The sequence below is a fragment of the Chenopodium album genome, chromosome 16 (assembly GCF_948465745.1).
Source record: "Chenopodium album chromosome 16, dcCheAlbu1.1, whole genome shotgun sequence".
NCBI classification, from domain to species: Eukaryota; Viridiplantae; Streptophyta; class Magnoliopsida; order Caryophyllales; family Amaranthaceae; genus Chenopodium; species Chenopodium album.
The window spans coordinates 37,918,544-37,931,764 of NC_137849.1; the positions used below are offsets into that span (position 1 = coordinate 37,918,544).

General features: G+C 36.4%; 1 protein-coding gene across 1 annotated transcript in view; it reads left to right on the forward strand.

The window, feature by feature from the left end:
* The window catches only part of LOC145586456 (uncharacterized), a 45,894-nt gene that overhangs the window by 18,583 nt on the left and 14,090 nt on the right, over positions 1–13,221 (forward strand). Inside the window, exons 20-34 of the mRNA XM_081643297.1 lie at positions 1,891–1,949; positions 2,574–2,676; positions 2,885–3,073; positions 3,160–3,276; positions 3,858–4,132; positions 4,248–5,752; positions 5,868–7,045; positions 9,348–9,467; positions 9,542–9,697; positions 9,797–10,351; positions 10,436–10,507; positions 10,628–11,083; positions 11,172–11,355; positions 11,435–12,200; positions 12,806–12,922. Coding sequence (XP_081499423.1) covers positions 1,891–1,949; positions 2,574–2,676; positions 2,885–3,073; positions 3,160–3,276; positions 3,858–4,132; positions 4,248–5,752; positions 5,868–7,045; positions 9,348–9,467; positions 9,542–9,697; positions 9,797–10,351; positions 10,436–10,507; positions 10,628–11,083; positions 11,172–11,355; positions 11,435–12,200; positions 12,806–12,922 — 5,852 coding nt within the window. The remainder of the gene's footprint in view (positions 1–1,890; positions 1,950–2,573; positions 2,677–2,884; positions 3,074–3,159; positions 3,277–3,857; positions 4,133–4,247; positions 5,753–5,867; positions 7,046–9,347; positions 9,468–9,541; positions 9,698–9,796; positions 10,352–10,435; positions 10,508–10,627; positions 11,084–11,171; positions 11,356–11,434; positions 12,201–12,805; positions 12,923–13,221) is intronic.

The window sequence follows — 13,221 nt, forward strand, 5'->3', positions numbered from 1 at the left end:
GGTGATTGGGGTTCATTGTAATGGTGCAGTTTGTCAGTTCGGTGGTCACTGTCAAGAGGCCTGGGTAAGTGGGCCAGTGGTGTTGAAGGTCAGGACTTTTGAGCAACAAATTATCTCTTTGGTGTAAATTCTAGTGCAAAAAGATTTGTTCAATTTGGCATATTAATTTGAAACTATTCATACAAAATCAATCTAATTTTGCGTGAAATAGGTAGCATTGTGCGACTAAGGGCTTGATTAGTTCACCTTATTTTTGCTGATTTGATGTGATCTGATCTGATTTGGTATGATTTGATTTGATCTTATGTGTACGATAATCTATAAAGAAAGAATAAATAAAGTGGGGTCTTGTTAGATTCATAATAATGTGTATTTTATTAATATGTAATTTTCATAAATTTTTCGTTATGACATTAAAGATATTTAGCAATGAATAACCGCACTTAAAACGATAAATTGTGTCGAACTTTATTTTCTAATTTGATGTGATATGAACTTATTTTTTCTAAAATACTCCCTCTGTGTTTTAATAAGTGTTACACTTACCAAATCCGTCCGTGTTTTAATAAGTGTTACACTTCTTTTTTTGGCAAAAAACTACATTAAGATATTATATCTCTCTCCTCTCATGGTCCTCACCCAAATCCACTACTACTTTTTTTATTATATCTTTCCTCTCACATTCATTACTTTTCAATAAACTATTAACCCCACTATCTTTCTTTTACAGTTTTTTAATGCTCCATCTACCCCACTTACCTCTTATTTTTTATTTAAGTCAATTAAATTGCCTAAAACTATGTGCCTGTCAAACTATAACACTTAAAAAAACACGGAGGGAGTAAGTAAAGATAGGTGAACTAAACATGGCCTAAGTTGGTCCTCTAGAAGTATAGTTAGAATGTTAGATTGGGGTGAATTTTGTAGCGACAGTCACCGCCTCACCAGTGCAAATTGTTGTGTTATGGTGGTTGCGATGAAAGTGAATGGGGGTGGGTTGGGGACTGTAGCTTCTGGGTTGTGGTTGTTCTTTGTGGCAAGGACTGTAGCAGCTGGGTTTTGGATGTTAAATGGCTTTGTAAAGGGATTCTTTTTAATATTTTAACAGAAGAGAGAGGAAGAGAGGGAGGAGGTTTAAAAAAAAGGGGGCTTCATACTTTCACTTAGTCTTATAGGAATTTTTTTTATTTTCATAAAAGCCACGTAAACTTACCTGCTCACCGGTAAGGCCTATTTGAAGAACATGGATGCCAACGGTGGGATTATATTGAGTTAAATGAAAGGTCAGATTAATATGCAAAGCTCACTGAATATGAAAACCTCTAGGTTGTTAATGAAGAAAGACAGAAAGCATGAAAGGATGACTATTGAAAAGGGTATCCTTGTGCAAATTTTGTCACACCCTACCTGTTACATCTTTCCTTTGAATGCTAGTGTACTTGCAATTAAGTACATATTAAGTCTGCTCATACCTTTTCTCTTAAGTCTGTTTAAAGCTCGTACATCTGATACTTGTATCCAATTTGAAAAGTTTCGGTTATCTGATATCTGATGTCCTAAACTCCAAATATTATCGGATTCTATATACATGATATCCAATATCCGAAATAATATGTTAATGATTTTAATTTAGAATCTTTGTATAATTTGTTTTTTTTTAAGAAACCCAAATTTTAAACTGAATAAGAGATCTGAAGTATTTCGGGTATCCAAAAATTCTGAAACTGCTATCAGAATTGGTATCTGATGTCTGAAAATTTCAGACCAGATATATGGTTCTATTGATAGTTTTATCTTCCCTAGGTAAATTGTCTAACCCTTTGTTTTTTGCCACTCCTTAGAGTACGTGTTTGTGCTTTATGATGTTGATGTGTATTTGTTGTTTCTCAGGTCCTTTTGTCTCTGAATGGCATTAAAGATGCCAGTTGTCGACTACAATCTAAAACAGAGTGAGTGTTATAGCATAGTTGCTGAGACATATTGTTTTTCATGGATTCATATTGATGTATGCGATTGCAAACCTAAGTTTTGCAGAAGATTTAACATTATATCCAATGACATTGATATTCTATGAATGATAGCTGGAAGTCACATGGCACTTCCTGATTTGAAATGCATTAATACAACTATGGAATATGGTGATGATGTGCTGGGGGGCTGTAAATAGTGTGTAGAATTAGAATTAGATATATTTGATTGCATGAGAGATAAATGAGAGTCTTTAATATGTCATTTTTTTTTCTTCTGTAATATTAGATACATAAATGGAATAAAGAATTTATGCGGAAGACTGAGACTGATAGGGATCCTAAACAACGAGCTTAAACAAATTGAAAGAAAGAGGGTTGGGCAATGGGGCTGCATGGCTGGTTGAGAGAATTCGAATGAAAGCTTGGGCTAGTGTTCTTTGTTTTTAGGTATTGGCGTTTTCTTATACTGTAATTAACATTTATTGCATAGAGTTCAATCAATGCAATCCCAGTTATATAAATTATCTGATGCAAAAGATTCTGTTTAAATTGTAAATATATGTTACACTCTATGCTAGGGTTGACTTGCCATTTTTGTTATAGGTGTGTTCTGTCTGGTAGGCAAAGGGTCGTTTGGGATGTTAATTTTGTCAATGTCTCCATCAGTTTCCCTTGGGAAAATGCTAATTCAGAATCATGCAGCTTGGTAATATACTTATCCTTCAAATTAATTCCCAGTTTCTCTTCTGCATTTTCTGGGAACATCCTTTTTGTTTTTTATTTTATCATATTCTCTATTTGTCTTATTATAGTCCTAATTATCTTTTACTTCTTCCGCACATGTGTTTTTATATCAATATAATCACTAGTCTTCCAACTTAAGTATTTTCCTGATGCTTCTTTTCGGAGTACAGACAGTACAGACTAATGGTCTACGGGTGTCTTCCAACTTAAATATCTCTTCTGTTTCACTGAAAAAGAAAGATCAATGTCAAATATCTCTCATGAAGAATTTGCTTGGTCGGGAAGATGGTGATGAAATTCTTAATGCACTGCCGCTTGACATATATGACCATTTTGAAGTGAGCATGGGTGATTTTCAGGTCAGTCTTGCTTAACTTCATCTTCTTTAATCCTTTTAATTAGTATTTGTATGGATTGATCTATATGGATTGACCTTGATGTGCAGGTGACCTTGAATGACCCCGCTTTACCTCAAGGATTGTCAGTGGTGGAGAAATTCTCTGTTTCCGTCTCGCTTGCTCATTGCATCATCCCAGATGAAATGATGCTGAAGCAACTAGAGGTGGCTTCATTGTTTAACACCAACTTCATACGTTGTTTTGTATTTGTGACTCCAAAAACCTTGATGCTCCCTTCTCTCCTCCTTCAACTGATAGACTTATTATATACTGCTTTGCAAATCAGCATTTGCATCAGCCCTTAGCAAATAACATGTCTGACGAAAACTTACAGGATTTGGTCTTCATGGCTTTACTATGTTGATATGGAGTATGGAATTAAGGAACCTGATGCCATGCTAGCACACCTCTAAAATTGCCTTATGCCTTACCAGTCATTTATTGAATCAGAAGAAACCAAATTGTACTCAATTTTCAAAAAGTAGGTTTATCTTATTTGGGTAATTCCAGGCTCTAGCAAATGCATTATTTTGTTTCTCTTTGTTGCGTCTATAGATATTACTCAATTACGTAACTAATTTAGCTTCTGCTTTGTTGTTCATTATATCATTGTGTACGTTGCAAAAATGCTGACATGCTGTCCAGATGTTTCTATAGTCAAATTTTCATTACAAGGGAGATGCATTCTTTCTTTTCTAACTGTGTTTTCTGGCATGCTTTGTAATCCAAGTTGTTTTTATGGCAGGCTCGCTTTATACTATCATCTCTTCATGTGCACTTTTCTGCGGTGATTCATTATGCTTTTCTGAGCCTAGCTGAGCATATTCACCTTTTATCTTCCAACTCTAAACAAGTCCTGGAGACAAGCTCCCAACTGCCAAACACTTCATCACGTTATCCAACAATGCCATTTCGTTTTTCAATAGCTGCGAATTTAGAACTGTTCAATTTGGAAGTTGATCTTGGTGATTGTCAGAATAATATCTTTTTGATGCTCAGTCTACGGAATGTAAATCTGAAGTAAGGCCTAGTTTTACACAATCTCTCTCTCTTCATTGATTCTGTGATGACAACTTGGTTTCTAATGTTGTATTTTGTTACAAGCTTGATTAAGTTCATTACATTAATATTATAGGTTTGCTCATAGTCAAGTTGAAGATTGCTGGGTCTCTATAAGGGTGATAAAAATCACCAGCTACAGACAGATGGATAATCACAAGATTATTTGCTCATCCAGGATGACTGGTGACGAAGATATTTTGCATCAACAAACTGTAAGGAGTGAGAATGGTGGTGATTGTGATCGGAATGAATTAATGAATGGGTGCTTTCTTTTGCATTATGTAGCTGACAGAAGCGGGCAGTTAACTAATCATCGTTGCACGTTATACTTAAGTGATATTGATTTTCATTGCTATCCCGATATAGTGCAGTTGCTGGTTGGTTTCTTTGAGAAATTGATGCTTAATGGATCTGGGGTTGACAAAAATTCTCTCTACCAGGAGTTGAAACCAACAAATGCTCTTACTTCTAATTTGCAGAGGTTTGGTGTATCGAATTTTTGTGAAAATAGACAAGCTGAATGGGCAAACATCCCTCTGGATCGATTCCCCTTTATCTCAATACGTAATTCTGGTCGTCTCCGAGATCTTGATAGCACCATCATTATTCCCGAGTGGACGAATATTAAAATGGGAGAGAAGAATGTTGGGAATTTAGACTGTAAAAAGAATTTAAAAACACCATTAGTGAAGGTCCCTGAGCCAGGTGACAACTGTATGAATTTGAGTTTATTGAATGTGCAAGTAGACATGGAAAATGTTAGAATACATTTTCATGATTCGTCGTGTGTTATAGGTAGCATTACTATACCAGTTGGTAAAGCTTCAATTTGTAGTAACTCAGACCAGTTTGATGTACTGTCTTCTGTGGAGGGACTTACTCTCTTTTCTGAGTGGTGGACTTGTAACTTTCAGGAATTTCTGTGGGGGCCTACACACCCTAATATTTTTCCTGTGTTAAATATACGGATAAGGAGAGGAAGTGCATACCATATGAATTCTGATTTGGAGATTAGTTTTGGCATTCAGCATGTTTGTTGTGTACTACCCCCTGAATATTTAGCAATATTGATTGGTTACTTTACCTTGCCTGATTGGAGTTCAAATGATGGTGAGCATCAGGCAACAGAGAAATATGAGCATATTGAGACAGATTATCATGGATCCATAGTCTATAAGTTCGAGATAATAGAGTCTGTCTTAATATCACCTGTTGAAAGCAACAAGAAGCAATTTCTGAAACTTGATATACCACAGCTTTACTGCAGTTTTATTGAAGATGATGCCTTGGAAAAAGCATCTATATCTGTTTTTTCGGAGTTTTCTATTCAGGAGGATGAAGTAGCTGATAGAGCTCACTCTTTGAATATATTTGGACGGGATTTGCATCTTTCATTTCTGACTCTTAAGGACTTTGGATCTGATATTTCAGTATCTGATAAAAATTCTGAGAATGAAAGCTGTACTTTAGTTCATTCACTTGGTGTTGATCTTTGGCTTAGGCTTTCAGAAAATTCAGGCTCACAATCACCAATGTATATTTTGACTAAAATTGCATGCTGCGAACTCAATGCTGAAGGTAGGCTATCCTATAATGACACTCATATTTCTTAAAACATTTATTTTTTGATATGTTCTTCATTTATTATGTTATTTACTTGTTTCAACTTTCTTCTTGGTTCCTGTCACAACAGACAGCAATTTTATCTGTGGGTTTGGAGCATTTTCAGAGGTAATTGATCAGTATGCATTGGTTGACAAAAAATCCCAATATTTCAAAAGCGACATTCCCGGATTTTTTGAGTTGATTAATTCTCTCAAGGATATCAACAGTGGAAATCCAGAGGACTCAAGCATGGCAGTGACAGAAATAAGGTGCTGCGTCACATCAATGGCTGTTAATCTAATTAGCCTAAAAAGAGACTCAAATTCTCGAGATGTGATTGGGAGACTGGAGTTGGATTTTATACTATCAGCAACTCTACAGAATGACTTATTATTGTGTTTGGATATCCAAATCTCTACACTGTTGCTGTCTGCATCACATAAGTCCATACGTCTAGCCCAATGTTTATCAGACAGAGCATGTGCATCAGTTCGTGATACATGTCTGTCTGCCAATCAGCAATATGTGATCGACCTTCACATTGCCATTCCTTCCTTGGATATATGGCTTCATCTATCTGATTGGGTCATGGTGATTGAACATGTGTATTCATGGATTTTACAATACCCCCAAGGTTCAGTTGGGGACACTACTGGGCTGGGGGAACTTTCAGTGCAGACGTCCCTGCAATCTCAGACTTTATCATTGCCAGGGTCAAATAAGTTGGGAGGCAATGCTGTTTCTGTAGTTGTGAAGTCCAAAAACATTAATGTATCATGCCATATCCCTCTATGGGTCAGTGAAAATGCAATTGCACAATCAGATTACTTAGAATCTCATGGCTTGAATTCAGAAACTCATAATTCATTAGGTAGAGGAAAGGACACCAAATTCCTAACAGTTACTTTGCAGAGCCGAAGCTTTGAACTGCAAGTTAATGGCCCTAATTTGAATTTAAAATCTGATTTTGAAAAATTAACTGGGTCAGTGGGAATATGTGAGAGTGGTTCTGTACAGTCTTGGCCATTCTTCCAGCTATTTCAGCTAGGCATAGATATGCATATCTGTGAATACGAGGAAGTTCAAATAGGGGTCAAAGTTCAGGTCCATTGTGAAGCTTTTGATGTTTGGTTGTCACAACAAGTATTCTACTTTTGGCAATGTATTGAGTTTGGGACAGCTGAGGCTGATTCAGAGATCACTTTCAGGACTTTTGATCTGAAACTGCAACTAAAGAAAGCCTCACTTTTGCTCACTGATGGAAGGGTATTTTTCTACCTCTATAATTAAAACATGAATGATTCTGTGTTTGGAAATTTGTTCTGCTGTTCTTATATTGCTAATTTTTTCTTCTTTTTTTTCTTATTTTTTTTTTTTATTTTTTAAATATCTATTTATGCTGGTAGCAGTTTGGTATCATACTAATCAGCAATCAGTTATATGCTCATGCTCTGTGGACCATGAACAACTTTTTCTTTGCATTTCTTTCTTTCTAGCTTGCTCCTTTATGGTATTTGTTTTTTTGAAACTCTACTCTGTTGGGCCAACAAAAGGGAGGAATCATGGTTCGAAATTCGTTTTTAGTTGGAGTTTAGGAACGGTCATAGTGTGGCGAAACTGGAAATGATTTGCTGATCATGGACTGTGTTGTGCTCTCCCTATAAATTTAATTTCAAAGTCTTTTAAGGAGTTTACATAAATTTTACACTTTTAGAGTAGTTAGACTAGACTATTAGAGCCTCTACCTTTATTGTCTAGGTAGAGCACTTTTTTAGCCATAAGCGAGCTGCATTCAAAGTGGTGACTTGAGCTTTACATGATCTTTTCATACTCATGTCGACAGAACCCAGTCTGACATGACGTTTGGTTTGTATTCTCTAGAGGGAGAATGAGTGCAGAATAGTAATAGGAGGAAGGAAGGAAAACCTCTGTCAGGTTTTAAAAAATGCTAGATCTGAAAAGTCAAAGCTTCAGTCAAAGAGGAAGGAAAATATAAGGTTGGGGCTTTTGATTTCCTGGTCATGCAAGCCCATGAATATGTTCTCCGGCTGCACTGTCAATGCCTATGAGAATAAATTTGTATGAAGTAGTAATTGAACTGTCAACGCCTATGAGAATAAATTTTATTTCCTTAAATCTTGTAGTAACAAAAAGGTTTTGATATTCTTTTCAATATTTAAGTTAAGCCCTTATTTTGGAGCTTCTTGAGCTCGGTACTAAAATATGTACCCGATTCATAGAATCCTAGGTGATGGGTCATATTTGAGTCTACATTCATTTAGCTAATAATAAAAGAATATGTTGTTTTGTTTTTATTGATGATTTACCTAAATATAAAGTTAAATGGTATTAGATTTGTCTCAGTGTTAAAATATTGTACTTTCTATAATATTATTCTTACAAGGAGTTAATCAAAGTTGTGTTTTGACAAAAGTTAAAGCTAAAGTGGTACAATTAAAAAGAAGTTAACTTTGTTTACAGTTTTCATTAGAGCTGTCAAAAACTGACCCGACCTGAACCGGCAATGATCTGAACCTGATCTGTACCCGAACAATGGGGTGAAACTAGTGACCTGTAACCCGACCTGAATCAACCTGATGTTAACCTATAACCGATTTGATCCAATACTTTATGATCTAAACCCGAACCTTCACCCGGTCTGATAGTAACTGTCAACCGATTTAATCCGACTCGACAACAATCTGAACCCGAATTAGTACCCGACCCAATTAGAACCTGAAAACGATTATAACCCAACACAACCTGTTATTGACCCGAGTCATGAAAGGTTTAATAAAATTTTACACACCTTTTGTTCAGCTCGTACACTTCTGTAAACCCTCAATCCTTAACAAAATATTGGTACAATTTGTTCAGCTTATATACCTTTTTTTCTCTATTACTTCGCATATAGGCTTAATAAAATCTTGATAATGTTTGATCAAATTATAAAAGGTGTAATCATATAGGTTCAGTTTCACCATATCGATATTTATTCGAATTGAACTTGAATCAAAACCAAGAATGATCTAACTTTAAGATTGTCCGACCAAATAATTATCTAACCCAACCCTAACCCGAACCCGAATGTACCATCTATTAACCCGCCCAACCCCACTCAACACAACCCGAACCTGAAATTGAACCCGATCTGAATTTGACTCGAATCAAACCTGACCTATACCCTTAAAGGTAAACGACCCGGAATAATCTAAACCGAAATTGACCCGACCTGAACCTGATCTGAGGCTAGGTTGACCCGACATAACCTGATCCTAATTCAACCCGAAACCTGATTTGACCCGACTTGAACCCGACTTGAATACCCAAATTGACAGCTCTAGTCTTCATATCATAGCATAATTTTGCAGGTGGATTTTGAGTGTTTACTAGGTATATCAGGCTATTGGGTATCCTAGTATGGGTTAGTTTTGGCAAACACTTGTCGGTGATAGACTTGAAAAATATCATTATTGTTTTTATGATATTAATCTAATGCATTGATTAGCTTCATTCCATTTCACATGAGATTCCTTGATCCTTGATTTCCTTTTATTCTTTTGTGCAGTTGAGTGGTAATGGGCCTTTGATAGAGTTACTCATGAAGGATTTGTTTTTCCTTGTGAAAAATACCACTAATTTCTCTGCTGAGGGAGACCTGCTTGTCAACTACAATAACATCCACAAGGTGTTTTATCGCAACTTCATTGTGACTCTTTTTCTGAGACTAATTCTATAACATATTATTCTGTTCATTTGCAGGTCATGTGGGAACCCTTACTAGAGCCTTGGAGCTTTCAGGTTACTATGACCAGAAATTATGATAAGGATGCTCCCCTTGGCTGTGGCAATATTACGGATGTACTGCTCGAGTCGACCACTCAACTGAATATAAATATCACCAAATCACTCTGTGAGGTATGCTCTCATTTTAATTTCATCACAGAGATGGACCTTTATAAACAAAAATTGCATGTATTTATGATAAAATCGTGTATGCTTGATTTTGTCTCACAGGTTGTCTTGAGGGCCATGGAGATGATCAAGGAATCTAGGGACCTGGTGCAGACATATGAGGTTCCTAAGAGCCAAAGACTGCAGAATCTTCAGTGCATTGATAATTTGTGCACAAGAAGATATGCTTCTTATACCGTTCATAACATGACCTCCTTGTCCTTTGTATTTCATGTCCATCAAGGTCTTGGACATTCTGAGAATGTTGATGTGTCTACTTCAGCATACAAGAACACTGTTCAACCAGGTGCATCTATTCCTATTTACATTAATGGGACACTTGAGGAACCAGCATTTAGTGATAGACCAGCTTCTTCTTCTGAAGGACATAGCAAGAAATTATCAAGCAAGGCTGGGCATTCTTTCATGACCATCCAATTTGAGGGAACTTCTGAAAGTTCTGAACCAATCTCAATGGATCTTGTTGGTCTTACATACTTTGATGTTAACTTTTCAAACGACAACAAGAGGGCAGATGCAAATATTGGGCTTCTTGTACCGGTGGTGTTTGATGTATCTTTGCAGCGATATAGCAAGCTCATACGACTATATTCTACTGTAAGTTAGATGGCTAACCCTTGTCTTGATGATTACTTTCTACCACTTATGATATATAACATAATTTTCCTTATTCAATTGCAGGTCATATTTAAAAATTCAACGTCTATGCCGTTGCAGCTACGATTTGACATTCCTTTTGGCATGTCATCAAAGGTATATCCAAAGGGAATATTGTTATTATCTTATTAGCTGCCAAGTGTAGATATGGTGATAATTTTTTTTTGTTCGTTGCATTATTGATATCTCCAACTTCTAACCTCAATCATACAATAGATTGTAGATTCAATAAAACCTGGCGATGAATTTCCCCTGCCTTTACATCTGGCAGAAGCAGGTCACATGATGTGGCGTCCTAATGGTAACAATTATATGTGGTGTGAAGTGCATAATCTTTCAATGATTCTCTCACCTGAAAACAGGAGTGGATTTTTGAGATATCTTGCTTGCAATCCATTTCATCCAAGCAATTATTTGTTTCGTTGCTGCCTATCTGTTCAAGACATAAGCTTGTCTCTTTCTGGAAGGTTGAGGAGATCACCCTGTCTCAGTGGTTCTTTGAAGCAATCGGTCACAGCTTGTGATCAGCCACACCAACATAAAAGGTCAAAGACCAGGTTCATACATCGTGTGACACTGACCACACCCTTAACAGTTAAAAATTATCTTCCTCACCCAATGTCTGTCACTATAGAAGGTGGTGGAGCCACTCTCACAACAGTAGTCAAAGAGGTATACTGAAGCTTCCAAGCCCATATGTTACTAAAGACCTTGTTTCAGAATGCATTATTAACAATTATGCATGTACCTTATTCTTTAGGCGGAAGCGTCATTTTTTCATGTTGATTCTTCACATGATCTTGGTGTGACGTTCAACATTGTTGGATTTGGACCAGCAGCAGTTAAATTTCCACGTGCAGAGACATTCAGTGCAACAGCTAAACCTAGTGGAACTGTGTTGTCGCTGACAGAAACAATGGCTTTAAGTGCTGATTTGTCTGATGGTAATTTGTTATAATTAAACTTTTGGAAGACCTAATTCTTTATGTTCTCTAATACCCATTATATTTTGTTTTCTGTAAGGTTCTATATATGTTGTGGTTGAGAAGATGATGGATTCGTTATCTGGTGCTCGGGAACTTTGCATATCAGTTCCATTTTTGTTGTACAATTGCACAGGATTTGCACTGACAGTTTCAAGATCAGACCACGAACTACAAGGAAATCATTGCATTGTTCCTACTTGCTATGATTCAACTGAGCAGGGATTATTCGTTGATCAGAAGGATGGCCTTCATCTCTTACCATCTGAGGATAAGCCACATCCTAGAGCCTTGAATTATGACAGTGAAAGTTATTTGTCCAAAAAACATGTTATTCCTTCCAAGAAATTCGTTAATCCACATTCAGGAATAATACTAACACAGTCGTCAGTTTCACATGATACTGTGTATCATCAATCTGTGAACCAGATGGATTTGGTTGAACAAGAGGATTCTCAAAACAACTTGACCAGGAATTCAGACATTGACAATCAATCCGAATTTAAAGTCTCCAATGTTTCAAATAATGAATGTTTAAAAGCTATCCCGGTTATGTACTCTCCTGATCCTAGTTCTGTTGCTAGTGAAATAATGGTCAAAGTAACAAGGTACCCTGCTGAATATCCAATAGAAAATTTACCCAGCTCATCATGGTCAAGCCCCTTTTTCCTTGTTGCTCCTAGTGGGTCAACTGCAGTTTTGGTTCCAGAACCATCTTCAAGCTCTGCATCTATTATATCTGTGACATCACATCTACTTGATACTCCACTTATGGGTCGGACAAGAGCCATAACATTCCAGCCAAGGTGGTAGATTTCTCTGTACTTTGAATTTTGTTTTCTTTCTTGAATGTACATAGGCATATTAATGAGCTGAAGAGCCTTTTGGGCCCATAATGGGCTGCTTGATTAAGGTTTGTGCAGCTCAACTAAGCTCTAAAAGCGTCATATGTGAGCTCAAGAGCTGAGAAAATGATTTTAATTCTTTTGTATCTTATGTCCTAAAGCCTACCAAAATTAACCTGGCAACTTGCATATTATTTTAAACATTCAAGTACCCTTGAATAATAATTGCTACAACAATTACAGTATGCTACGTCATTGGATCATTTGGAATGTGTAGAGTTTCATGAATTTGAGATTTACTTCATACAATTTGTGTGGAAAGTATACTCCACATACTTTGTCAAATTGAGCCTTTCCTTAACCCCTTAACCTATCATGTAATTAATATTGATTGTGTTTTGATATGCTCTGTTGGTCTTGGTAAAGTATTAAGTATAGTGGGAAAGGATTGAGTTCGAGATGTGTAGAATACTAACTTAGTAAGTCTTATGCCTAGAGTGAGCTATTAGTGTGCAATTAGCTGATATTTTTCTAAGGTATTCTTGGTTGCATTTTTTATTTTGCAGATATGTAATCAGTAATGCATGCAGCAAGCCTTTGTGGTATAAACAGAAGGACACTGATTTTCTTGTCCGTTTAGGCGTTGGGCAACACTCTCATCTCCACTGGATAGATACTACAAGGTACAGTGAACTAAAATGTGTTTGTGCTGTAAGCTTGGCACACAAAATCTGGCAGTAATGAATTCAAGAGTGATGTACATGCTTAGTGAAGCTTGTGTGGCTTTAATTCCCCTACAACTGGATCTGCTCTTTTATAAAAGACTTTTAAGAAAGAACTTATGTTTGTTGCTTCTCTAATGATGCTGCTGTGTTATGAGTTTTTTTTTTTTTTTTTTTAATTTATTTATTTTTCCAGCACTTAAATACAGCACCCTTATATATATGACAAATCAGCAAGTTTGCTTGCTTTTGCTTTAATT